Source organism: Ammospiza caudacuta, chromosome 10 (genome assembly GCF_027887145.1).
Source record: "Ammospiza caudacuta isolate bAmmCau1 chromosome 10, bAmmCau1.pri, whole genome shotgun sequence".
NCBI lineage: Eukaryota > Metazoa > Chordata > Aves > Passeriformes > Passerellidae > Ammospiza > Ammospiza caudacuta.
This window is the reverse complement of record NC_080602.1, coordinates 16,551,056-16,577,983: the sequence shown is the minus strand read 5'-3', so window position 1 is coordinate 16,577,983 and position 26,928 is coordinate 16,551,056. Positions and strand designations below refer to the sequence as shown.

At 41.1% G+C, this 26,928-nt stretch overlaps 1 protein-coding gene across 1 annotated transcript; it reads left to right on the top strand.

The window, feature by feature from the left end:
- Window positions 1-1,957: 1,957 nt before the first annotated feature.
- Window positions 1,958-26,545, top strand: LOC131561837 (tropomodulin-3-like). The gene is made up of 10 exons (XM_058811293.1): window positions 1,958-2,008; window positions 8,160-8,356; window positions 9,735-9,891; window positions 16,870-16,992; window positions 17,572-17,661; window positions 18,169-18,299; window positions 19,245-19,352; window positions 20,784-20,927; window positions 21,265-21,409; window positions 23,541-26,545. Exons 2-10 carry the CDS (start codon window positions 8,231-8,233, stop codon window positions 23,570-23,572), a joined length of 1,056 nt encoding a protein of 351 aa, XP_058667276.1. The 5' UTR covers window positions 1,958-2,008; window positions 8,160-8,230; the 3' UTR covers window positions 23,573-26,545.
- Window positions 26,546-26,928: the final 383 nt, after the last annotated feature.

Here is a 26,928-nt window from a genome sequence, read left to right as displayed (position 1 = left end):
TCTAAACTGGGCTTACTGCCAGCAGGTTGTACCAGTAAATCATTAGCTGGGGCACCCAAAAGCAAGTTTTATTTTGCTAAACTATTTGTAGCCAAAATGTGGTTAGTTGTTTCAAAATGTTTGTGGCATTTTTAAAATAAAAAGCTACAGGGGCTGTTGTTTTCATCTGATTTCCTTATGACACAGCTTGTAAGACTTTGCTTAATTAATTCCTGCTAGAACTGGAGCTTGTCTTCTAGACAACATCTGGACTTGATTACTGTGTGGTGCATGTTTTGATCTCTCCCCTTAAAGACCAGATAATGATCAAATTCAGTGACCTGTAAATAAAACCCCCTGCTTCGATTCCTGATCAGCAAATTTCAGGCCTAGGGTAGAGAAAATAATTTACTCTTGCCCAAATGTAAAATTACTGAATTGGGGAGATACTTCTGAAACGCCCTTGAAAGAAAACCAATCTATATTAGCAGCCTCCATTTGTAAGATCTTGATGGTTGAAGCCTTAAAATGTTGGCCAGCAGCATTTCAACTGGTCAATCCCCAACTATATTTGGATTGGAAATTTTTTAGTTGCATTGATTTGATAGGTAATAGGATTTTCTTGGATTGTTTTATAAGGTGAGGTACAGTAAGACATTAAATAACAATGTTGTCAAGTCCTCTGTTATTTCATCCAGACTTGCTTCCTGTGAACCATTCTACATCCTTAGCACAATAAATCCTGAATAAATGCATTTCAATTAGACACTGCATTTGCTATGGTAGCAACACTAATAATAAATATCTTATCTGTCCCAGTTAATTTGCAGCAGATATCCAACTGAACCACAACTTTCATTTTGTGGGTGTGGAAGGTGAGACATAGAACAGATGGTGTTTGGAGTCTGGGGCCCAGCTGGCAGCTATGCCATTGGAACAGGAACAGGCTGAAAGGTGCAAGGCATGGCCATGTGAATTCCCTAGGCAGGAAGACATTTCTGTCTCAAGCCACATACTTTGAATGAATAGTCATCATTTTTACCACATCAGCACTGTGGAGAGTAAGTACAGTATGTTTTAATCAGTTTAGGATTATGTTGGAGGCTTTTTTTTCCTGCTGTGCTCAGCTCTGTGACCGGCAGCGAGTAGCTCCGTGCTGCATCTGCTCTTGCTCTGCATGTGCATTGTTTGAGCACCAGTGGAACTTCCACTGTCCAAGTCTTCCAGTCACATTATAAACCTTTAAAAAATTGCATCCAGAATATTGTTTACTAACAGGTGGTGCTTAGCAGGTAGGTGAAACATCCTCAAAATCCTGATGATTAAGCACACACCTTAAGCGCATTGGGCACCTTGGTGCTTGGATCCCGCCTGCCCCGTGCCAGCAGAAGGAGCTCTGGCCCGGAGCTCGCCAGGAGCAGCCGCCGTGTCCCCGTCCGTGCTCCCTTTGCGGGTCAGGGGTGACAGGGCCCTGCAGGCCTCTGCGCGGTGCCCTGCCTGACAGCGCACAGGGGAAGCTGCATGTTTCAACAGATGAAACAAGGTGTGGGCAGAGGAGAAGAGGATCCTGAAGGGGCCAAAGGAAGACAGAAGCTACAAGAGATCTGTAAGGCCGCGGAGGGCCGAGAAGGGTCCCACTAGCGGGGCGGCCCCGGCGCTTTGCCCCGCGGGGGGCTGCACACAGGTGGCGCGCCCTGCGGAGGGGCCGCCACACAGCCCAGGGGCACGGGCTGCCTCACAAGGGACCCCGCAGGTCACCTCGATCCAGCGCCCTGCCGGACAGGGGCACCTTGCACAGCCCGTCCAACCTGCCCTTGAGCACCTCCATGGCCCGGGCGGGACCTGGACAGGCACCTGGACCGGCATCGAGACCGGGACCGGCCCCGCGCAGGCCCCGCCGCTCCCAGGAGCCCCGCCCTCACTCGCGCGCAGGCGCAGGCGCGGGCGGCTCGGCGGCTCCCGGCGTGCGCGGGGCGCAGGCGCGGCGCTGCTGGTCGGGCTGGGCGAGCGGGGAGCGGCGGCCGGCGGGGTGAGGGGAGCGGCTGCGGCGGGACGGGACGGGACGGGACGGGACGGGACGGGGGTGCCGGGTGGAGCCGGGCCGGGCCGGGCTGGGCTCGGGCGGGCAGAGCCCTCCGCCCGCCGCGGCGGGAGCCCGGTGGGAACAGGAAGACGGGGCTGGGTTGAGCCCGCCCGGCCGGACCCCGGCGGCTCACGGGGCCCGGAGCCCCGCCGGTGCTGGGGAGCGGGGGGGTCCGGCCGGGGCGGCGGCGGGCCCGACAGCGGGGCCTGCCCGGGCGGTGGGCGCTTGGCTGAGGAGCCGGGGGAGCTGCGGGGCTGGGCTGAGCAGCCCGAAAACGGAGACTGGGGAAACTTCTCCTGTAGAGCTGGTGCCCGTAATGCTTTCACTTTGCTGCGTGTGTTTCCACGGCTCTCCCCGCGGTCGGTGGCGGAGGGATGGATGCCTTTCCGGGGCGGGGTGCGACCGTGCACCGACACCGGGCCGGCGTTCCCGGAGCCTCCCGTGCGGCCCTGCCCGGGGCTTGTCCCGGGAGCTGCTCGGGGCTTTCGGGGCCCTGCTCGGAGAGCCCGGCGCTCTGCGGGTCGTGTTGAAATAAGCGATGTTCTAGGGAGGTTGCCGTGTACTTAAAGTTTGCTGCAATGTGCTGGATCAATCCTCATAACTAAAGTTTGGCTACGGTGTCAGGTGTGGAGAGATTGAAAGCAGCCAGTGATGTAAGGGAGGACCTGAAATTGACTTGTACTCAGAAGTTTTCCTGAAGTAATAGAATGGAAATGAATTAAATTTCTTCTGTTGTTCTGTTCCAGGCTTGTAAGTTTTGCCACTTTTCTGCAATGGATAAAAGATAACTGAATGTTTCAATAAACGTTCAGGTAGCTTGCATCTGAAGTTTCTTTTTGACTAAGACACCAGCAGGCAATTCCTCCAGGAGCAGATACTGTATATTAATGGGCAGCAGTTCTTCTTTCTATTGAAGAACATCCAGGTATTTTCTGGAAAAAGTTATGCCTAAACATCCCTCATCCTGGCCAGTCAGTAGCTTTCTGCATGTTGGGAGGGAGAATGGACAGCTGGAGTGGCGATTTGTCACTGAGGAACTTTTTGGGGCACCTGGGATTTTTATCTTATCTGAGCCTTGTGTTTATTTGGGATTGTAACACCTGCCCTGCAGCAAGTTTGGTGAGCGTGCCTGGAAGTGCCATGGGTGTGCTGAGCTGCTGCCACTTCCATGCCCTGTGCAGCTTGCCAAGCACTGGCTTTGGGGCTCCTGGCCCTGTCACCCTGCTGTTGTCTGCTTAGACATACCCCTGGGTATGTCTGTTTAGCCCTGCAATGCATTCAGGAACAGGCACACAGGAGTAAGTTTTTATGGGACAATGCCAGCTTGGCAGCTTTGCCATCATTCAGAGCACCCTGTCTGCAGGAGAGCTGTGTCCCAATTCTGTGTTATTGTACACAGGATTTATAAAAGAGCAAAGTGGGCTTTGGTTGCAGGTGCCCTCTGATACAGAGGAGGAGCTTGCAGGAACTGGAAACACAGATGTGTTCAGATTTCCTTCACTATGGAAGCATCTGCATGGTCTGTGTAGTTACTCTGCAGTAGCTGCCTGTCCCCCTCCACTCCCTGGGTCACTGTCTGGACAAATGTGAAATTAGAGAAGCTCAGTTTGCCATGTATAAAGCTCAGTGAATTGTCTCTTTGAACAGAATGAAGCCTTGGGCTTGCTTTTCTAGGAAAATAGCCCAGAACAGTTGTGTGTTCCCACCTGGAAAACACAGTTTACCCTGAGGAGAAGTGTGGGCAAAGGCGAGCTGCCACCTGCTGGCTCCATGAGCCCTGGGCTGGGGGATCTCTGCTCCTTCCCGGGGCAGGACAGCCCTGATCCTGTGCCCTACCCCAGCCTGGGGCTTTGGAAGCCTCAGGTGGGTTTCTAAAAGCTTTCTGCTAGGAAAGGCATTGGGCTGTTCAGCAGACTTATGAGGCATTACAAAAATATCCCAAGGAACCTGCTGGGATGATGGTAATATTTATATTTACTCATTTTTCTCCTTGCTTTAGTAAGTAAAGATAGCTCTTTCAAGTGCAGTACATTCTTCATAAAGAGTTCTGTACAATCTTGCACACTGGAAAATAGAATTGTTGCCATCAGAGGGGTTCCCTGGGGAAATGCTCAGCTTTGGCTGCTCCAAGCAGCTGGGAGGGCCTGGGGCCCTGCGTGGTGCAGGAATGCTGACAGCCCTGCACACCCTCTGCTCCAGAGCCCCCTGCTCTGCTGGGGTCACCCAGAGGCTGGGGGAAGGAGGCTCATGAGGAACAAATGAGATTAAAGTGAGCTCTGACTGTGCTGGCCAAACCCAGCTCAGTTTGTTTTTCATGATGTTGCTTCTATTTTCAAATCCAAGTCACGGAAGCCATTTGGAGTGAACTTTAACAACACTGTTGTTTCCTGTGGGCAAGTTATATCTAAAGAGTTTCCCCTGTTTGCGTCCCAAGAAATTATGTTTTTGAATAAAACAGAAATTTCAGGGGGGGTAAGGGGTGGAGTTTTTGAAAGATAATTGGAAGCTTGCTGTTTTTAGAATCTTCTGGTTTTTAAAAATATACTTTCAGAGAGGAAGGGAGAAAAAATATTTTGACTTGTGCATAAGAAATGTGTGAAAGTTGTTTGACAGTCTTTCAAGTGGTTATTCAGGTAATGGCATATACAATGACACAAAGTTACTTCTGTTTTCTCGTTTCTTTAGTTCTTCATTGATTTCCCAGGCCTGGGATAATGGCAAGATTTTTTTTCTCTGTGATGTCCAGCAGAATTTCTTCCTTTCTGATTTTCAGCTTCTCTTCTGCTTAACAAACAGGGAATTGACATTTGATGGACTAGAAGTGATGGCTTTCTTTCAGTTTCTCTAAATGTGACTGTGAAGTTGCTGGTGTTAAGAACTTCATGTTACAGTTATATATCTGAGAAAGAATATTAACTCTTTGGACTTTTATGCAATGTTTTCATGGTAAAGCTAAGAAGGATACTTGAAAGTAAACTAGCTGTGCTCATGAAAAAAGGGCAAAGTATTTGCAAAGCCAGAATTGATGGTTACAGTTTTTCCCATGATTTTGCATTAAGAACACACATATACACATCTATATATATATGTGTATGTATATGTAAAATGTGCCACAAATATTCACAGGCCAAGTAACTGCTCCTTCTAAAAGCCTGTATTTTGTTATGCATGTGTCTCTATGCTGAACTGCTACAGCAAGTGATGGAAAGCAAATAGAGCACTAAGTGTGTTTAATGGGAGGTGAAAGGCTTGTTTGATTAGATTAGGGCTTTAGCTGGCCTTTATGCCCTTTTTAGGTAGTGAGAATTCCTTACACTATGTTTTAAAACCTGATTTTTAGCATGTTGTATGCAAGTGTTGTATATGGTGTGTTTGCTTTTGAAGGGAATGTTTGAGAGTCGTTGCCAAGCAATCTCAGTGTGCTCACCAGTGCTACCATCATACAACTTTAAGGTGTCTCACATTAAGGGTGTTTTCATATTTTAAAAAATATCCCTGATAGGTATTAGAAAATATGTCCAAAAATATTTAAATTTGTATTTGCCAGGCCACATGTGATGATTCTCTTCTTGCTGAAGTGAAGCCTCAGTTACAGAAACTGTGGTTTTTTGGTCTGCTGCTTTATTTTTCACTTTTGTGTGCGTTTGTGTGTGTGAACGCTGTACCTGAAGATTTGCCTTGACTTCTTTGGTTGTATACAAACAAGTGAGACTAAGGGCTGTGACCTGAAAATTAATGAATGTATTACAAAGGATGATTAGTTTTCCAATACAAAATATCCCAATGCAGTAAGTAAAATGTAATTAATTCTGGATGACAGCATTTTGTGGCAATTAATGGAGAGGAAAAACAGATGATGTTGATGAAGATAATGTATGATTATGCAGTGCAAGTCTCTTTCAGAGTAAGGGCAGCATAATTCTGCAGCTTACTAACCATTCTGCTCCTTATAATTACCTGTTAAAACTGCACCTTTTAATATTTGAATGCAAATGGACATGCAGAAATGTGGTAAATAGCAGTGTCTTGGTGCAGGGCAGCCTGGTCACAAAGAGCAATGTGTAATGAGCTGCAGGAAATGTTTTTCTCCTGTGATCCTGTGTAATGGCTTGAACTGTAAGGAAGGGCAGAACATTAAGGCTCCAGGAATGAGAAGTTCACATGCAGATTGTGTGGCATCAGCTAATTGTCCATCAGCTGCTTACACCTGGAGAAACAAATACTGCCAGACTATGAAAACTGTAGGAGGTGGCTCTCTGGGCCACAGAGTCACTCCTTTAATTACTTTTGGAACTTAGGAAAACAGAGGTGTGCTACTCTCTGCATTTTCTGCAGCCAATAACTTGGATGGCCCTAGCTCTGTAGCCTCTTGCAAAAGGTCTGGGCTCTTCCACCATGACTTGGTTTAGTTCAGAGGAAACCACAGTTCTTTTGATGTAATTTACCACAAAAAGCAGAATTCCTCCTTATGTTTGAGAGATCCTTGCAAAGGTCAGCTTTGGTCCCATCAGTGTCAACTGTAGTTCACAATAAAGCTCTTCTGTTTGTTTCTTAAAAGCAATACTTTCTTAAAAGCTGACATCCTGAAAATAGCTGAATATATTCCTCATTCAGGTGTACATGCTGATAGGACCTGGAAATTCACTGTTCTTGCAAAGGCAATTGTTAAAACCAGGTTAATTTTACAGGTACACTTGACAGAATGGTGTGGATGAACCTCTGTGTGCTCAGGTCTGTTCAGTGTCTCTGAATTAAAATGTCACCATATGTAACTGTGGCAGCCAGGGAGACCTTTCTGGATGTAAACAACTGAGGTGGAGGAATCCTGTGTGAAGGATTCCCTGGTATAGCATGTATGTATATACAGCCTGCCTTTTCCTGCTGCTTAAGAGGCAGGGACTAAATTGATCTGGTTTTGAAGGACAGTGCAAGTGTGGATTTGAAGCAATGCACTTGTATTTATGGTGTGGCATCTGTCCTTGGATAGGGGCTACTGGAGAAAAAAATATTTTTACTGTGTGCCTGGCCTGTGTTGAGTATTTCTGTAGAGCCAAAAAAAGGATTTAAGGAGACTAATGAACAGGAATGTATACATTTAGCTTTTGCTTCCCAAACACCTTATGGACTCTCTTGCTTATTCACAGGGACTCATCACAATTACCTTTTCTTTGTGTGGTCAGCTTCAAGCAAGAACTTGGCTGAACAAACGGAGAGTCCTAGAACTTGTTTCAGAAAAATGAGAGGAAACAACTTGTCTGCTAGAACACTGATGGGATTAACTGTTTTTTCCATCAAAAATTGTAGGAGGTTAGAAAAGATGTTCCCTGCCCTCTCCTTGTCTTTGAGAAGTGCTATAGAGACTACGTTTTGAAGGACTCTGGTTTCCTCTAAATATAACATTTAGCGACCAGCTTATTCTTTATTTTTAATTTTTTCAAAAAATTGTTTTTAATTTCATTTTTTTATGGTCATAGGATTGGCTGGAGTGCTGCCACTTAGAAGCTGTATTTCCTATGCTTTTCATCAAGCTATTGTAATTTTCCTTAGACAGAACAGAATGTTGTTTTAATGGTAGTGCTATAATTAACTTGGAGGCAAACTTCCTTTGTTTCCTCTGTAGGTAATATGCAAGGGTATGAGTCAGTAATAACCAATTACCTTGTTTATAGGAAGTTATCCTGAAGTGCCCTTGAACTGCTGTAGCAACAATAAATGTGGAGCATCTTAACTCTTCTTTTGGCTTCATTATGTGTAAAAAAGGAAGATGTTAAACTGGACTCATAAATGGTAGGATCTCCTCTCTCCTGCCCTGCTCTGTGGGAATGATGGCTTTGGTGTTCTTGTCAAGAGGATTGAGTATTGAGTTTGATTTGAAAATAGATATAGCTTAATTAGATATGGTTTGAGTACTGATGGACAAAGGCATGGTGGGACAGGATTCTCATCAGTGAAGAAGCACAGCTTCCAGGTGCTCCTTGTCAGCTGTTGAACAGTACCAGCACTGGGTGACAAAGCTTTCCTTTCACAGATGTACATGGAGGCTGAAGATGCTTTGTAGTTGGGGTATTTACCTTAATTCTGCTTATTTCTTTTTAAGTTTTTCTTAGATCTGGATAGGAATTAAGACTTGGTTTTGAAGTGCTTGAGCAACTTGCCACTGCCCAAGTCATGACACTCCCATTTCGAAAGGACTTGGACAAGTACAAAGATCTCGATGAGGATGAAATTCTTGGCAAACTTTCGGAAGAAGAGCTGAAACAACTGGAAACTGTTTTGGATGATCTTGACCCCGAGGTAGGCATTAGCCAAGAGAAGTTTTATTTTTTTTCATTTGTTCCATTACTAGTCTAAAATAAATTGAGGCTTTGTACAATATAATTTCTACAGAGTTTTTTCATAGCCTGCTGATGATCTCACAGATATATATGTGTATATAGTGCTTATTTCCTGTTTGCAAGGTGGACACAACTGCAGCCAAGGAGAACATAAGAAGGGATAGCTGGGAGGAGCTTTCCGGGATTGATTTATAAATAAGAATTGCTGTTGTTCATGTTCTTGAGAAGAAAGTTTATTTAGAAAGGCCTGTTTAACTTCCCTGTTTCCAGTGCTGTCTGGTAAACAGCCCTTTTGCATCCATGTTTGTTTTATTATTTCTGCTGTGGAGCTTGATGGGAGTAGGAGGGTGCCAACTTCTTCTAATGAGTCCTGGTCCTGTATCTGGTAGCTTACATCTATTCCTGTCCTCATGCTGACTTTGTGAAGAGAAGACAAGTAATTGCTAAGCTCCTGAATGATTATGTCAGCATGGGATACTGAAAAAAGAATATTACGGCTTTCTGCTACAAAGTGCTGAGTTGTCCTCTACAGATAGTGGAGCTAGTTTAAGACTTCAAGACTTGTGTTTTCCCCTCATGGTTCTCTCTGGTTTTGCTGTAATAAAACCAGGATTAGTTTAATCTTGATGTGCAGGGATCAGTTCAGAATATTATGATCATGAACATGATTATGTTTTGTTGCACTGCAAGGTGTTACTGATATGTTAAATGCCTTTGACTTTATGGATGTTTTAACAGAGGAGAACTGGCAGAAGGGACTGGTTGTCTTTCATGGCAGTCAGAATTCCTATACATTCTGGTCATTCTGTACTAATATCCTTTTTTTTCTCTTTGTTGAAATATGTTGATATTATCAAAGAAACATCCCACCTTGAGTCAGGTCAAAACCAGAAATACTGTGTTAAAATAATAGTGGAGTCAGTTGTCTTAAAGACTTAAAATCACATGACGTAAGTGACAGAGGAAATAGTCTCTTGCTGAATGTCTAAAATGTAAGTAGCTGAGTTTTACTTAGTAGTGCTCATTTAAACAGTGCTGATTCTAGGAAAGAAATGCAAAGTAACTGGTAAATCGAATGCTGGGAGCTATTGCACTTAAAGAATTGCTCCTATCCTACTGAGAGCACAGTGTGCTGTATTTTCATTATATTCTCCCCGTCTAGATTACCTTGTGTCCTTCCCTGCCCCAAAAAAAGGAAGTTGGCAGGGAGATCAAGGATTGCCTACAAAAGATGCTGTATCGGGGCTGAACCTTGCAGGGAGTGAGGAGGAAGTGGGAAATGAAGCTGAGCAGGTGCTCAGGCAGACCTTGTGAGCTGTGCTGCATTTGTTTTGCAGAATGCGCTGCTGCCCGCAGGCTTCCGGCAGAAGGACCAGACTGCCAAGAAGGCCTCGGCTCCCTTCGACAGGGAGCGGCTCCTGGCGTACCTGGAGAAGCAGGCACTGGAGTACAAGGACAGGGAGGACTATGTGCCTTTCACAAGGGAAAAGAAAGGTAACAGCACCCCTTCCCATGTGAGTGCTTGTGAAATCTCTGAAGTGGAGGAGCCAGAACTACTGTGAACGAATTTGGTTGAAGCACTGGGAGCTGTAATGCTTCTAACTCAGACCATTTCCAATGGCTGCTGCTGTGCAGGGCCAGGAGGTTTCCTGTTCAGGCATTTGTGCTGCTGGGGCTGGTGTGCTCTTTGTGTGTAGCACAGGAAGGAAGTAAGACTCAGAGATTTTATCATAGGTTGTGAAGTTCTGATGGGCATGATATCCTCCAAAGTAAGAGCTAGCTCTGATTTATGTCAATAATGACAAATGCTGTCATGGTGCCTGTGGCTTATGCCTTGTGTTGAATACAGGCAGCAACCTTTATAACCCTGTGTTGCATTAGAGAAATTGAATGATGTGGTAGACAGTAATGTTTGAAGATGATGTAGGCTGGCAAGGCCATACAAGTGGTGTATGCAGTCATGGTGTTTTTCTAGCATCCTTACTAAAGGGTTTAATAAGATTGCATAGTTACTCCTGACTAATTATATAGTTAACATTACAAGTTTTGAAATCTGGCAGTGGTTTGTGGTCTTTTCTTAAGGGTTTGAAACCCTTTAATTCTGCTTAATTCTCTGGTGTGAATCATTGCTTATTTCAGAATTGAGTCTTCATTCATCCACTGAGTTTGTGTATATGATTGTGGGGTCTGTTTGGTGAAAATTTTGTTTGAGAAAATGCATTTTCTATTCCTGTGCCAGATAGCTTTACCTGACAATGCTGATGCCTCCCTTTTTTCTTGAAGTAATAGAGAGATTGTGACTTTACAGTGTGCTGCACCATGTATGAGGGACTTCCTTCACAGAGCATTTTTTACTTTATTGTGTAGCTGAGCTCCCTTTGTGTTGAGAGATAACTGTGGCACTCTTTGCTGACAGCAGAAGGGGAGTTTGGTGACTGAACCTGCAGGAGTAACCAAGTGCAGGACAGTGCAATGTATTCACTGTAGAAGGCAGAGGCACCCACAGCAGCACCCCTGCTGCTACCAAGGACCCGTTCATGTTGTGTTCTGCTGTGCCTGGCTCCTGCTGCTCTCCCGACACATCTGCCAGGCTGTGTTGGAGACAGACTGATGGCTAAGTGTGACTGAGTTCAGTATATTTGGGGCTCACAGGTGATTGGGGAATCCTTGAATCCTGTGAGTGAGCTGGGCAAGGAGGATGTGCTCTAACACTGCATTTTCTGCTGGCTGCTAGTGCTCCTTTCACATAGATGGCTCTCTAAAGTCAGCTTACGTCTACATGCTCACATAAAAGTATTTGCTTGGGTAGATAAAATCTGTGAGAATCTTGCAGAGAAACAGAAGGGTCCAGCTGTAATGCAGAGCTTGGTTAAGAAAGATCAAATGTCATTTCCTTTATGTAATAAAGTATTACTAAATGGTCTGTCTGCTTGTTGCAATGAGTCATACCAGTGTAGTAAAATTTCCTGTATCTCGTAAAAAAAAGTTGCTATTTAGTAACTTCTGTCATTTATTTGAGTGCTATAGGAGAAGAGAAAATAATACAAAAGTGAAATGTAGATTACTTTCATTAAAACTAAACATTCATTAAAACAAATGTTTAGTATCCAAATTGATGCTCTGTTGAGTGGGCAGGAGGCAAGAAAGTCAAGCTCATGTTGGAGTAGTGAGGGATAACCTTTTCTTTTCCCCTCATGAAAGTATTATGGTGCAAATTTGACTTGCTGTTGCATTTGTTGCCATTTTGCACAAAAATGGCAATTGTAAATAATTTAATAATTTAAATCAAGAAATTATGATATTGATCTAGATGGAGAACTTGGAAAGGGCATACAGTGTAATTAATACTTGAGTAGGATGTTTTTTTGTTATAGAGGGCTTGTATCCTAATGTGTTTTTTGTTAATATTAAAACAGACCAACAGACAAGTAAACTGGGTTATAATTTTTCACTTCATCTAGAAATACGTGTTATGAAGAAACAATAACAAATTATGGAAGAAGGGTAGGTGAAAATCCTGCTTGATTCTCCTGTTAATTTAGGAGAAATGTGACAAATATAACCTTAGTTCCAGAGGTATTGGGAGGAGAGAGATGGATTGAAGCTGCAGCTGGTTTTTTTTGGTGCCATTTGTTGGGTCAGAATTTGCTAAAATATTTCTGTGTCCCTGGCTCATCTCCTTGCTCTAAGTTGTTCCAATTTTTCATTTCATGGAGCAAAAAGAGGAAAAATCTACCCTTCTCTTTCCTTTTTCTATTTTAGTAGAACTGATGTCCTGCATGGTGATTTGGTCTGCAGATTTATCAAAGAAGCTTACCCTAGATTAATTTTAAATATCCTGTCTTGCTACTGATTCTGGTAACCTTGTTTTCCTACTAGAGTGTGAAGGAAAAGACTCTCTTCCAGACGCCCCAAGTACCTAATTTTGGGGTAACATGTTATTAAAATAGTGTTGCTACTCTTTCAGTGATAGATGATGTAATTGCTCCAGGTCTTTGGAACCTCTTTTATTTTGTGCTATGGCATGTGGAAGATCAGAAATAATGTAAAGTGTCCTGCTGTGGTGAAATGAACAATGCTAAAGAAATGCAATGTTTTCTCCCTAAATTGTACTGTATTCCATTTTCCCAGTGCCTTGATTTTGTTTCTAAAAGCATCCTTAAAAACTTACTTTGTTTTAAAAAATTATTTTAATGATTTAAGTCACATTCTGTTCCAATTAAGTGTTGAACCATACAGTAAACCATTGTTCAAGAGATTCATGAGATCAGTGTGGTAATATTGTAACAGAACTAGCTTTGTCTCAATGTGTGTATGGAAGTATGTCATAAAGATTTTCCAGGGTATACTGCAAGGAGAAGGAGCTCTCATCCAAGCAGTAAAGCAAGGCCTCAGCACTGAAGGCTGTTGCCCTCAAGTGTGTTCCACTCATCTGACTGACTCTGACCAATGCTCCTCCTCCTCCTCCTGGAACAGCAGAAGACAATTATTGCTGCTGAGATAAAGACATATCTGAGATAGTAATGCACTTTGTGCTGTATAGTGCAAGGCATGAGCTAAGTGCTGTGTAAGCAAAGCTTTGCATTTCCAGCCTTTGCACTCTTCTAATTGTGGCTCTCTCTTCCCTTTGCATTCCTGCAGGGGTGTGTTTGTTCTATCTAGATTTGCAGTTCATGTGACCTCTGCTTTAGGCTTGGTTTGGTTTTTCCCCTTCTCTGTCACTCAGAAAACAGTGAAACTGTAGCTGAAACTACTACTGAAACTAAAGCCCTTCTGTTGGCACCCTGCTCAGTTGTTGCTCCAGATCACCATTGCCTTCTGTTGCAGCAGGATTTGGGATGCTGTGTTATCTGTTTGCCATTCAATCATTTTAAAGTCTTTAAAGGAAGTGTGTTACATGTTGTGAAGTGAAGCTAATATCCTGTAGGATATTTGCAGAAGCAGCTTGTCAAATTGATATTCTCCATACAAGAGCACTAGAAGAAAATAACATGTGATACTCCAGCTTTAATGTAAAACAGTTTTCTTATTTATCGCTCTGTGGCCTGTAATCAGATCAGATAGCAGATAACAGCTCTGCTTCTGCACTAGGACATTGAGGAACTCACTTGTAAGTTGAATTAGAAACATTAGTATGAAATTGTGCTTACAAGGGAGTTGATAAACCTAAATTTGTTACATGGTAAGAAGTGGAGATTGATGAAGTGTGGATTAGATAAATTTCTGAACTAAGCAAAGTTAAAGGAACACAAGATGTAAGGAATGCATCAGATGTTGCTCACTTCTCTTCATGAAGTCAGTGGTGAGAAAAGCTTGTATTCAGATGTTCTCAGGTAGCACTTGATTTGTTTTCCCAAATGGAGTACCCTAAAAGTGGAATTTAGACTTTCTTCTGCTGTGCTAGGTGTGGCTGCCTGTTAGTGTGGGGTGTGTGAGAATAGTACCAGCAATGTGCAGTGCATGGCCCCACTGAACAGACCTGATTTCTGCAAGGTGCTGAGTCCCACCTTAAATCCTGTGTGGGAAGTGTCCAGGGCACTTCCATAAACACCATCCAGTGTTCCTGCCTTTGGAGCAATGCAGCTGGGTGGAACTTGAACTGAAAGTTCATTCTGCAGCAGAGGAGGCCTCTGACTTAATCCTGCATGTGCATCATCCAGCATGTAGCTGAAAGACATGGAACACCTGCCTGTATGTATTACAAAAATGATGTGAACGTCCCTGAAATTTGCCTCTTCATGTTGTATTGCTTCATCTTTGCATTATCCTGGCTGGCTGTAAGGGAGCTGTCATGTTCCTTCATGTAATAAAAACCCTGCTATTTGGAAATGTTCCACTTGAGGGCCAGGCAAGCTGCACAGATGTGTAGTGGTTTTTGGTTTTATTTAAAGCTTGCATTAGGAGGGGGGAAGAGACTTGCTGAACTGTATTGGCAGCAGGCCTGGAGTGAGATCACTGTCCCCAGAGACACAGGGGTCTTACCCTTCTGGAAGTAAGTTCATTGCTAGAAGGGAGTGGGGGAAGGATCTGCTTTTGTATGTACATTGTAAAACTCTGATTTCTGTTCTAGGACGAAAAGAAGCCAGTGAATGAGAAATTATGTACACAAGGGTGTGACTTGCTTTATAGCAAAAACTACTCCTGACCCAGCTCATGTGACTGGAGTTGGCTGCAGTGAACATTTCTGGAGGGCAGTGGCTTTTAACATTTTTACTTTAGTAAAAACTGATTATACTTCTCACTCTCTTTAGGTTTTCTAAAGAAAGGCACGTATGGATAAGTTTTTATTACTCTTAGGAAGCAAATATTTGAACCAGACATTTCTAACCTATGAATTTAAGAATTACTGAACAGCAACATCAGGAAAAGTAGTTCTCTTTTTGTGAGCACTGTGGGATGAATTAGACAGAAGGCTGAATCAGATTAAAATACATTTTTGTCAAGTTGCTTTAATTGAGGTTAATTTCTTTTTCCTGGTCTCTTCCTGCAGCACTGATGCTGCAAATAGGATGGCTGAACTAAAGCTCAGGTGCTCGAATCCCACTGTCCTCCTTCCTTGTACTCCAAAATCCTCACATTTTTACTAGCCCGTATTACTGAGGGAAAATAACACAAACATAGCTGCTGAAAGGCTTTAGATCATGTGTATGCTCCTCAGAGTGCTTCATGGATTGGTGAAAGCTTGTCAAACATTCTCTTCTATAAACTACAGTTTAAGTTAAAGGTTAATCTCTCCCCAGTAGATGATGCTGGTGAAATAAAATGATAGAAATGCATTGCATCATTTATATCAAAACAACCTGAAACAATTGCTACGTAAGCCTTCAATTTATGAAGAAGAAATGTGTAATTTCTGAAGGTTTGCTTTTAATCTTGAATCAATTTATGAAGGTTTTCTTTTAATCCTGAATCACCAACAATTTGTTTTGCACTGTCCATCAAATCTGAGGTAATGAATGTCAGCTGCACTTAACTACTGTTTGAAATCAGTACAGTTATGTAAGGAGGTTTGTTTTCTGCTTCTAAATATGGATAATGACCATTTATACAAGTTTCCAAAGAGATAGCAACCCAGGAACAAAGATACCGTGTTGCTAGCAACAGCTCTTGGTCATCAGACTGTGTTGTCAGAGAAAAACCTGATGTGCCTCTCTGTAATCTGTGCCAGTGGGAATGCATTCACTTCCTTTAAAAGGAAATGGCCACAAACTGCTGTAATCTAGAGAAGATATGGAATACATGATTTTGGGTTTAGTGATGCTAAACTACACCTACTAGCACTGTAACTGGGACATCGGGACAGCGATGATTCCTCTGTGGAAATACTTTTATAGCTGTGGATATGGCAGAGGGTGGGCTACTGAATTAGGACTGAGACTTCATAGGGTGATTATCAACACCACTTCCTACCCAGGAAATAACAAAAGGGAGCTGGAACTCCTTTTCCATTGCTCTTTCTGTGGATAGCTCAGGCAACTTGGGAAGTTTGAAAAACTTGAACTTTAAATAGCTCTTAAGATTTGATTCACAGTTGTATAGGTGGGAATGATTTCTCTCAAATGCATCAGTAAAAGAGCTTTTGTTTGCCATGTTAATTTGTCCTGAACCTAAGCACCCCTTGCCTGTCCTGGCTCTAACCCAGTGGAAGACTTCTTTGTTCTGAAGGACCAGTTCTAAACCATTCACAGCTGAACTGTTAGAAAGACTTTCTCATATTCTGATTTCCTACCCTAAAGGTGCATGCAGGAATTATGGTAACTACACAGACCTCTACCTAATTCATGTGTTCTAAAATAAGTTTTCCCAATACCTGCCTGCAATAACCTAAAGGCTGGTGCAGAATGTAATGTTACTCCTGGTTCTTTTGCCATTGAATTTTGATGACCTTTCTAAGTATCATTTTAGAAAACAGTGTCACTGGCAGAGAAATCTGGTACCATGTTTTGGGCTGTTCACAAACCCACTTTCTCACTCAGCTTTGGTTTTTTGCTTCAGAACTTAGGTTAACATCTGAAATCAGAAATTTTGTGTATGGATTAAAAACTGCAGTGAATAGTCAGGTGTGTGATCTCAGATAACTCTGTGATATTCTCTCTCTGACACATTCCCATTACAGTTCTGCCTGGCACCCTTTTTCCCTTGAGAGGAAACTCAGCTTTCTCTGCTGATACTAAATATTTCTTACAGTCCTTCTAGACTGTTCAAAATGTATAATCCAGATCTTTATGTTACTGTCTAATCCTTAGGAGAAGCAAATAAGGTTGGAATCATGATCCAGACTCCTGGAAATTTATTCTTGTTTATACTCTTTCCTCATCTCTGACTTGTAGCAGCAGAAGAACCATTTATGTTGTGTGTGGTTCTCCTGGTGTTCACTAAATGTAATATGTATTCTTTAAAAACATAGTATTTGAAACATAAGTAGTGATATAATACAAACTAACATCAGACTTTCCATTTTGTTTACTCCAGGGAAAATATTTATCCCCAAGCAAAAGCCTGTGCAGTCTTTCACAGAAGAAAAATTCTCTCTTGATCCAGAACTGGAGGAAGCCCTGACCAGTGCCACAGACACAGAACTGGGTGACCTTGCAGGTGAGGATTTTTTGAAGGATGGATGGGCTGGCACATATTTAGAGAAGGAAGATCTATAATTAATGTGATGGTGTATTGATCTACAGGATGTTGTAGTTGTGATAGAAGCCACATTATGTTGTTTGCCAGTTTGCTTGAAGTGTTTCACTTTGTTGGTTTGTGATCATTTGTGAGGAAGTTAATTATTTTGGCCTGCAAAAGATTCCTGATGTTTAAACTCAAAACCTTTAAGTCCATTCCTCAGACTGGCTGGTTTTTGATGTGTATGTATCTGCTTTTTCTTGTGTATAACAATGTGTTTGTATGTGCCTGTATTCCTAAAGCTTAATTTTTGTGATTGAGCTGCACTTTTTAATGTTGGTGAAACTGGTGAAGTCAGAACTTTCTAAGATGTGAAAATTAACTAAAATGTCTCTAATTATTTTTTCTACTTTTTTCAAATAATTAAGATATTGAATGGCTTTTTGTACTGATAAGTATTGTACAAACGTCAGGTTTTGTTATTTAAAAGAACCCTGCATCTGAGCTGAATTAGGAACAGTAAAAACTGTTTTTTCCTTTTTTTTTTTCCTTTTTCAGCAATACTGGGAATGTCCAACTTGATAACAAACAATCAGTTCTGTGATGTAGTAGGAAGCAGTAATGGGATTGACAAAGACAGCTTCTCAAGTAAGTGTGTACACAAGTGCTAGAAAAATCAATTCTCTGTATTGCACACAGTTCCTATAGCATTCACCAACATTCTTTTAGACTGTCCAGCCTTAGTCTGGAAATGTGTATGCCCATAACATTGCTAATTGAGTTCTGGCAAGAGTTGAAATATACATACACTACAGTGTCCTCTGCACTTAAGTCATTTTTTGGTGACAAAATAGGCATAAGCATGCATTGTGTGTGCTGATTCTTAGGTTTTATATTTGTGTTTGTAATTCAACTCCTATGTGCTTTCTGGAAAAAAAAAAAGCAGGCTGTGAGGACTTGAGGACTTTTGAAATTGAAAAGAATTGAACTTGATGAAAATATGGTCAGGAGAGGATGGTATGCTTTTTTGGTGGGGGAGAGATGTAAATTCTGATGAAATGATCTTTAAATACAGGAAATATTTAGTATGTGTATAATTTATTCACAATGAATGTGTGCAGCCAGTTGATTACATTTAAATGCCTTACTTTTCAGATATAGTAAAAGGTGAAAAAATGTTGCCTGTTTTTGATGAACCACCAAATCCTACAAATGTGGAGGAGACACTGCAAAGGATTAAAGATAATGATTCTCGTCTTGTTGAAGTTAATCTAAATAACATTAAGGTAATTACATGAAGGCTGCAGTAAATATGCTGGTTTTTATCAGTAGAAGACATTTTTAGCTGCAAAACTGTCTAAGAGAGCATGATAGGCTTATTCTAAGTACAGCAATCTTTCTGCTGAATGTTGCAGTGTGTATAAGCTCAGAACCTGCAGCTAAACCAATAAGCCATCTTGGTTTCTCTTGCCAAATGTGTATTTAAAAAGTCTTAGACTTTCTCACTGCCAGCCCAGATTTCTGTAGCTGCCAAGCTGGCAGCAGTTCCAGCAGCTCATTATCGTGGAGTTAACTACTTTGCTGAATCCTTTGTCCTTGATGAAGCAATGTGCCCTCAGTTTCTATTGCAAGTAAAGGGATATTTGTGCCTTTAATCCTTCTGATTCTTGTACAAAAGGGCTGGTGGAAGTTAGGACAGCTTCTCCTAAGTCATATGTAAAAACACAGTTGTGTTCTTACACATGACAAGCTTTTGTATATTTGCTTGAAAGAAACCAGAACTGCAGCACCCCTGACTTGCAGTGCAGACACCAGAGACAGCCTTGCCAGCAACCAGGGCTGCTTGTTCCCCTTACTAAATTGGGGAAATAAAACCCATGGTTTAAGAATACTGTGTAACAGGTACATGCTAGCCAAAGTAACTGCTTAAAAAGGCAACAGATCAAAGTTTGATACAATGAACTGAGATATTTGCTACCCTAATTAGTTCTTTAAAATTATTCCTTTTAAGCTTGGTTGCTACTATTCTGTAAAAATGATTGCTTTATAGAATTGGTGACTCCTGCAGCCATTGCATCTTAGGGTAGGTCTTCACTGTGAGGCTGCTGGAGACCATGGTAGTTAAAATTGTAGGGAATTTTGCTGTAAAGAGAATAAGATAGTGGGAGAAGTTGGGGGAAGGGGATAAACTTGTGTGTCTCAAGAGAGTGAAACGCTGTTTTTAATTCAAGAACATACCAATTCCAACGCTGAAAGAATTTGCAAAAGCCTTAGAAACCAACACACATGTGAAGAATTTCAGCCTGGCAGCCACCCGAAGCAATGATCCTGTTGCTGTTGTAAGTACTCGTGATAAGGGGTTTGAGTGGGGGGCAAGGGAAGGTAGGATGGAAAGGCAATGGTAAGGGACTGAATTTAATCCAGTTTAAATGATCAGGGATGAAAATGTTTCCATTCTGCTACACTGTGAATTATGTTTTCTTTAACAAACCTTTGTTGTATCTAAGTTGGTAAATGATTACTAGTAACTTAATATGCAGCAATGCTTGAGATGTGTGAGGGAGAATTCTTTATTCCAGTCCCTTTCCCTGATTTTTCATTTTGCTAACTTTCTTCCTTTTTTTCCTTCTCTCCTAATTGTTTAGTTCCTGCTGTTCATTCCAGTAGCCAATAGTTCATTCAAAATTAATTTGCAGGAAGCACATTTCAGGACTTAAAAACACCCATAAAATTTTTCAACTAACTAGAGTTTTAGTTTAATTTGTAAAAATACTTGTTTCTCTATCTCCCTGCTACCAAAGATTGGCTTAAAATATTGGTATAAAAAGCATAATATTAGTCGAAGTATCTAGCTTGAAACTTAAATATAATTTATTGTCAGGTTGGTTTTTTCTATGTTGAATTAAAGCAGTACCTTATTTAATTACAAATAAACAGGTAAGAAAACAAAATTAATTGTTTTGCCAGGACAATCCTTTGCACGTGTTTTAAATTCAAGTTAGAAAGAAACAACGATTTTGAAAGACTCCCATTAAATGAACAAATGAGCATTTGAAAGCTTTGGGTTTGGATCAATTAAAAAGTTTCTTTTCAGCAGGACTAAAACATGTAATAAAAATCCATAAAGGCCTCTTTCCTCAGCTGTGGTTTTGTTGCATTTTTTGTATTGTGACTTGGTAGAAAAAAAATTCAGAGTTTTTCTGCCAGTAAACTCAGCGCTTAGCCATTCCTGTTTTCTTCCTTTCTCAGAAATAACATCAGGTATAAAAGTGCCTTTAGCTACATGCTGCTACTGTGCTTAGAGCTTTGAATTTTACCTTTTCCTACCAAATCTATAGACAAAAGCACTTTCAAAGTCAGATCTCCTGTTAACAAATTAACCATATCTAATTCTCCTCTCAGTTGACTAATGCCCTTTCTTTGGCCTTTGCTTAACAGCCTGCATTGCTCGTTGTGTGCTGTGAAGGCTTACAAAATGGAACTGGTCCAATATGCTAATTTCAGACCATTTATATTCTGTGTAGCTTTTTAGTTTGTAACAAGAGAAAGACAGGCCTTCTCTTGACTGAATGCTACTTAAGAAGGGAATGTAGATAATGCCTGGCTAAAGAGTCATCTCAGTCTCAGTAAGTGAAAGCTTGCAAAGTTACACCTTGCATCTCTGAACTTGCTGGTTCCATGGAACTAGTTAGTGGAAGTGGTTATTGCTGTGTCCTATGAGGTAGTGCAGCAAAATTCAAAAGTTTAATGATGCTTTCTTATATTCAAAGGCTCTTGCAGATATGCTGAGACGAAACACAAAATTAAAAAGTTTGAACATAGAATCAAACTTCATCACTGGAGTTGGAATTCTGGCATTGGTTGATGCACTGAAAGACAATGAAACGTTGACAGAGATCAAAATTGATAATCAGGTAAGTGAGGTGGTGGTGATACCATAGCTAAACCCAGCCAATCCTAATTGAATGTTTTTACAAGACAGCCTGTGATAAACACTTCAAATATTTTATGTTTAATTATCTTAACACCATCAACAATTGTCCTTAAGACTGTCAGAAGCATCCAGCTGAGGTTGATTTCTGTCCTTCCTTGTGCTTTAAAATGTACAAATATATTTTAGGACCTTCTCCCTATCTGATTAACTAGAATGAAGCCAAGTGTTTATTGACTGATATGGGGCAAGTATTTGGATCTCTTTCAAGATGAACACACCTAAGCTCTGTTGTCTTTGTGTACCTTTTATTTTAACAGAGGCAGCAGCTGGGCACAGCTGCAGAAGTAGAAATTGCCAAGATGCTTGAAGAAAACAACAAGATCCTCAAGTTTGGATACCATTTCACACAACAGGGACCTCGAGCCAGGGCAGCTGCAGCTATCACAAAAAACAATGATTTGGGTAAGACCTGTCATCATTAATTGACTGGGTGTGGGGCACAGGCTTTAAAGGGCTTATTCCCCTTCTCTCTTGACAAAACCAGGATAGCACAAGATTAGTAGATCTGTTTCAGGTTTCTCCTGTGCTTTACTCCTACATTTTTGTTGCTGCTTGATGTTTTCTGTTTTGTTGCAGGGTGTTCATGAGGGGAGAATTTTTAGCATAGTCTAGAACAAGAGCATTCAAATTTCATGTGAGTTGTGGCAAAGGGAGTGAAAACAAGAGTTTTGATCCCCCAGTTGTATTCAGAGAAGATTAATTTCCTCTTTAAAATCAGTACTTGAAACTAACAGTGTAGGATGCCGTGTTCAGTGCCAGAATCCAAATGTCACTGGGATTGCTTGAGCAAGGAAACTAAACATACTGTCATGTACAGAGGCTGGGACTGAGTAATCTCTCCCTTGGTGGTTCTGTTCATGCACAAGTAGCTGAAAGCAGTGACATCTTTATTTGCTGCAGTCAGGTTTGTTGGAGCTCATCAGGTAGAATCCTAATTAAATGGATCAGCAGAAAAGTGGTTAATAACATAGCACATGAACGGAAATAGTTTGTATAATAATGTCAAATACTTGAGGCACTCAGCTACAAAATAATGTCCATCTATTCAAGTGGAACTTCATTTTAAAATTCTATTTAATTAAATCTTTTTGGTTTAGATGCTTTGTGGTGACCTCTCATCAGTGTGAAAAGGGAGCAGGCAGTTTAGTAGTAGCAGCGGTAATTAAGGAATATATTCGAGGGAATGACACAGGAAATTGGAATTTGGTTTAAAGATCTGATGCCACTCTGAATAAAGGTTAAAGTGGAGAACAGCTCTAAAAGATATGGATGAGTAACTAGAATAGAGCACAGAGAGATAAGAAAGGCACTCAGACACTGCATATTTGTTTCTCAAAATAGATTCTAAACCAGTTGGGTTTTTTATCATAATGCTTCAGGTGTCTCACAGCTTTCTGAGGTTTCCTCTCTCCCTAGTTCTCTTATTAGTGTTTGACTGTTCAAAATCTATACTTCTATTGATATCTTGCCTTTTTTCCTTTGCTTTCTTAGTCTGGAGTATGCGAGTAAAAGTTTCTGCAAATACCTTTTCATCTGTCCAGCCCTGAAGCTACAGAGAAGGTTACTCTGAGTACCCACTTGGGTATTGAGCACTGAAACCAAGATGTTTGAAGTCTCTAATTTCTCTCTTTGTATGTTCCTTCTAAAAAAAAGTCTACGTTTTTTTCCTTGCTCACACTGTGTTGTACCACTTCTCTGTTCTTTGTGTACTTTTAACTGCGTGATTGGAGAAGTCTAGGGCTGGAAATTCTTTTCATCTGTTCTTGCAGTTTGATGAAAGCAGGTATGAATAACTTTTGCCACCTAGTTTCCGTTGAGTGAATTTAAGAGCACATTCACTTTCTTCTTGTATAGATGTGCTTGCTTCACTTTTTTAAACAAAATTGAGATGTCCTTTGCATTTTGTGCTTTATGTGTCCTATAAGACCTTTAGTGCCATTTGCTTTGTCTGCATGGAAAAGGAAAACATAATTTGATAGTGTGAAAATATCAAAAATAATAATATTGAGGAAAACTCCAGTCATTCAATCAATAGTGCATATTCTCATATCTTAATAAAGTGACCTTTTAGTTATTTTAATCACAAATTTTTGTTGCTCTTGCATTTTCTGAGAATTGAATGTTTCTATTAATAAATGGAAGGTGTTAGGCTGTTGATTGTAACATCTGTGTGTGTATAAATTGTGTTAGCTATAGCGTGAAGCTCTTGTAGTGTTTCTTTTGAAGCCATGTAAATTAAATTCACCTCTAAAAACTGCAAAAACTGTAAAAAAAAGAATCCTGGCTAAATCTGCTTATCAGACATAAGATGATTAATGTTTCCCATAAGTCCTTCCTTGGAAATATTTGCAACTGTTTGTGAATAAGGCAATAAGCTCTGCTTATTTGCTTAAATTGCTGTCTAATGCTAAGTGTTAGCTAACTTAATTTATGGTACTTCATGTGACAAAGTAACTGTTCATGTTACAGAAACACAAAAGCCAGTTAAAATGCTAACATAGCAAACCTTCTCTTTCTTGTCTCCCTGCTGCAGTTCGGAAGAGAAGGGTTGAAGGGGACAATTAGCAAAGCTGCTGCCAGAACTGTGGAGTCAGCACGGGCAGCGCCGTGGGCTTCAGCAGCCTTGGACTACACTGACCTGGTTAGAAGGGAAAAGACTGGAAACCCCCTTCCTTTTAAAGCAAAAAATAGAATCACCTGCTGGTATGCAGCATGGTTTTGGGATGGATGGAGACACAGCAACTGTGCCAGTCTCTGTACCATAGGTTTTGATGGGGTTTTTTTAAGAACTTTTTTTTGTATTTCAAGACTTTGGCTGTGCTTTCCACTAAAAATGTAATTGCAAATCAATGGTATAATTGTATGTAGTCAAAGAATGGGACTTTTAAGATGATTGGGCAGATACTGACCCAGCTGAAATGTTTTAAGAAAATCTGGGGGTGTCTATTTACCAGGAGGGGTGTGTTGTGTATATTCCTGACAACAATGCTCTAGAGAAAAGGGATTCTTCACCCAGCAGCTGCGCTCGTGTAGAGCTTTTCAGCTTTGTTCATCTGCACTGAAGAGAAATCTTTTACAGCAATGTTATTTGTAATTCTACTAGTTTGTTTTTTATTTGTTCTTGATACTGTAATCAAGTTCAAAGACATCCTTTCAAGCCAAACAAAAATACATTGGCTAAGGACTTCTCCCAAGGAATTAGAGGGACTAATAGAAAAATGGAAGCCTTGGAAAACAAGGAAAAAATTCTGGAGTCTTGCAAAACGACAGTTTTTCTGTTACATCTAAATCCTTAAAGTCTTTTTCTAAAGGTCCCATAACTGTATCTTGCTCTGTATCTAAACTGAATACATTTTTAGGCTGATTTCATGTGTTCATCAGCATTATTTAGTTTATATTCTTTGTTTAAAAATTGTTATCTGCATTCGTAAGTATCAATTTCTCTAGAAGTAGTGGACATTCATATTTAAAATTCTGCATAACTATACAGGAAAAGCAGCCTTAACTGTAAGACCACTGGCCTAAGTTACATTACATTAAGCTATTTGTACTTCATACAAATACAACAGTTTTCAATAATGAAGTAACACTTTTAAGAAAGGGTTTTTCTATTCTGTATCTGTCTTGATGTTGAAACACTACCTAAGACATGCAAAACCAAACCAATATGTAGTGTCAAATCTCTAGGGCGTAGTCATTGTTGAAGTGTTTAAAGTTCTGTAAGCAAACTAATAAGGCAACAAGAATCGCTTCAACTTCTGTACATAATCACAGTACACTTGAAATATGCAAATCTAGAAACTTTTGGGTGTAGGTCTGTTTGGACTGTCTTGTACTAGTTTGCTTTGAGTTCACAAAAATGTTCTACAGGACTGCTTGGCTGTATTTATAGCAACAGAGAATTCAACTGACAACTGTTTTCATCCAAAGATCATAATGTGGTGAGCATTTATGTGTAGAAAACATTGGACTGAGAATTTTGCATCAGGTTGTATATACTGTAAAAACAGAGCAAGTCTCTGACACTGTGCCCACACTGTAATTTGCTGCAAGTCTTGGTTTGGATCTTTAAAGACAGACTTTATTCTGGAGGTTTTACTGCAACTGTACAGAGAATTTTGAACTATAGTGCCTTTAGTGAGGATGTATATAACTGGTTTGTACTCATGGAAGAACTTTTTTCCCCCCTACTTCTAGATCAGTGTTTTATTAGAATTACAAATAAATAATGTGCTCTGAAAACCAAGTTGGAATTAGTTCAGTTAAAACCAAAGACTACCCTTACTGTAACATCACACCAACACCAGAAGTGTTCTGATGAATAACAAAAAGGGCTTCTTTTGGTTTGGGCTTTTCAAGAACTTTTTAGATTTTGAAATAAGCTTTGAAATAGTTCTAATACAATATGCATACAATCAGAAGTTAAGTGTATTTTTACAGACAGACACTGCTGTACAAAGATGGCCAAAGCATGGCCTGTGCTGAGTTGTCTAAAGCTGCACTTTACTTTTGATTTGCTAGGCACCATTATAATTTTGTGTCAAAAAACAGGCTGTAATGTCTTCCTTCATTTGTTGAAGGGCTGCATATTCACAGAATCTGTTCATGTATTGGGATTCTATGATGAGTTGTTATATCACTACCTAAAAAGATTAGGCAGTTATCTCCTACTTGAAAATGAAGGAGAAAACTGAAAGGCTGGATTATGGAAATAATAGCCCAAATCCCTTTCCTGCTTTTTCTTAATCAAGTTTGGCTGTTTAATTATTTATATTCCAATCAAAGGCAGAGCCATTTAAGTTTCAGCTCTCAATTGTCCTGTCACAAATGATAGTTAAATGGCTTAGCTCTGTAGACAACAGCTAAAAATTTGACTGCTTGTGACTTTCAGGACAGATACCTGACAGGCTGGGCATGGAAAACAAATTTTTTCAATCAGAAGGGTCTAATCTTCCACATTGTTGCAATGGTGTGGTGCATGGAACAGTTAACAGCAATCACTTTTGTGCCTGCAGTGTGTATCCTTTTTGGAATAAATGAAGAAATTCAGTCTGTAGCCGGGAATCTTCAACAGTCTCAAGAAACAAAGTGAGCACTGATGTAATGCCATCGAGTGAGGTCCTGTGTATGATTTCACTGATTGTGAGTGCAGGGGTGGTATTACTGTGATAGCCAGTTACCATAAACACAAGGGCTTTTTCTGAAAGAGATACTGTTTTCTGTTTTCTTACTGATTGTTTTTCCTGCTTAATGCAGAAATCAAATGACTGAATATGTTGATTCTGTTGGTTCCAAGCTAAGCATGGAAACATATTTCAGAGCAATTACCTATTTACTCTTTTATTTTAAAGAAATAGCCTCACTCTCTCTGCAACTTGAGTAATCCTGCGTTTGTAAGCTACAAACGAGCAAGTGTTCCATTTAAATTTCCATTGGGGAAGCAGGTATTGAGTATTTTAGCATATCAGCACTATATGCTGTCAGATTGTAAAACAGTTACTATTCTTTGGATGATTAAAGTACTGTATTCTTGTTGTGGCTTCGGGGTTTTGTTTGTTAGCTGTTTTTATTACCGTACAGAGTTGTTCGAAACCCTTGTGTTTATGTGAGAGCCTTTCGTTCTCCGGCCGGGCGGGAGCGGCCGGTGCCGCTGAGGGGAGCGGCTTTCCCTCAGAGCGGGGCGGGGCTTTGAGAGCGCGGGAGCGGCGCCGCCACAGCGGCACCTGCGGGCCCGAGCGAGCGCTGCCGGGAGCGGAGCGCAGCTGCTCTGTGCTGCTCTGTGCGGGGCGCTGCAGGCACGCCGGGAGCGTGCGGAGGGGCAGCCGGGCACGGTGCGGGTCCCAGCCCGGCCCCGCCCCGCGGTGCCGCTCCCCGTGCGGGCCATGTCCCCTCACGGCCGCGGGCGCGGCCCCTTTAAGAGG

Bases quoted from the DNA above. Each gene is read 5' to 3' on its own strand.
- LOC131561837 (XM_058811293.1), top strand. From the start codon at position 8,231: ATGACACTCCCATTTCGAAAGGACTTGGACAAGTACAAAGATCTCGAT. The intron at 8,357-9,734 runs GTAGGCATTAGC...TTTGTTTTGCAG, and splicing joins TGGATGATCTTGACCCCGAG to AATGCGCTGCTGCCCGCAGG. The intron at 16,993-17,571 runs GTGAGGATTTTT...TTCCTTTTTCAG, and splicing joins AGAACTGGGTGACCTTGCAG to CAATACTGGGAATGTCCAAC.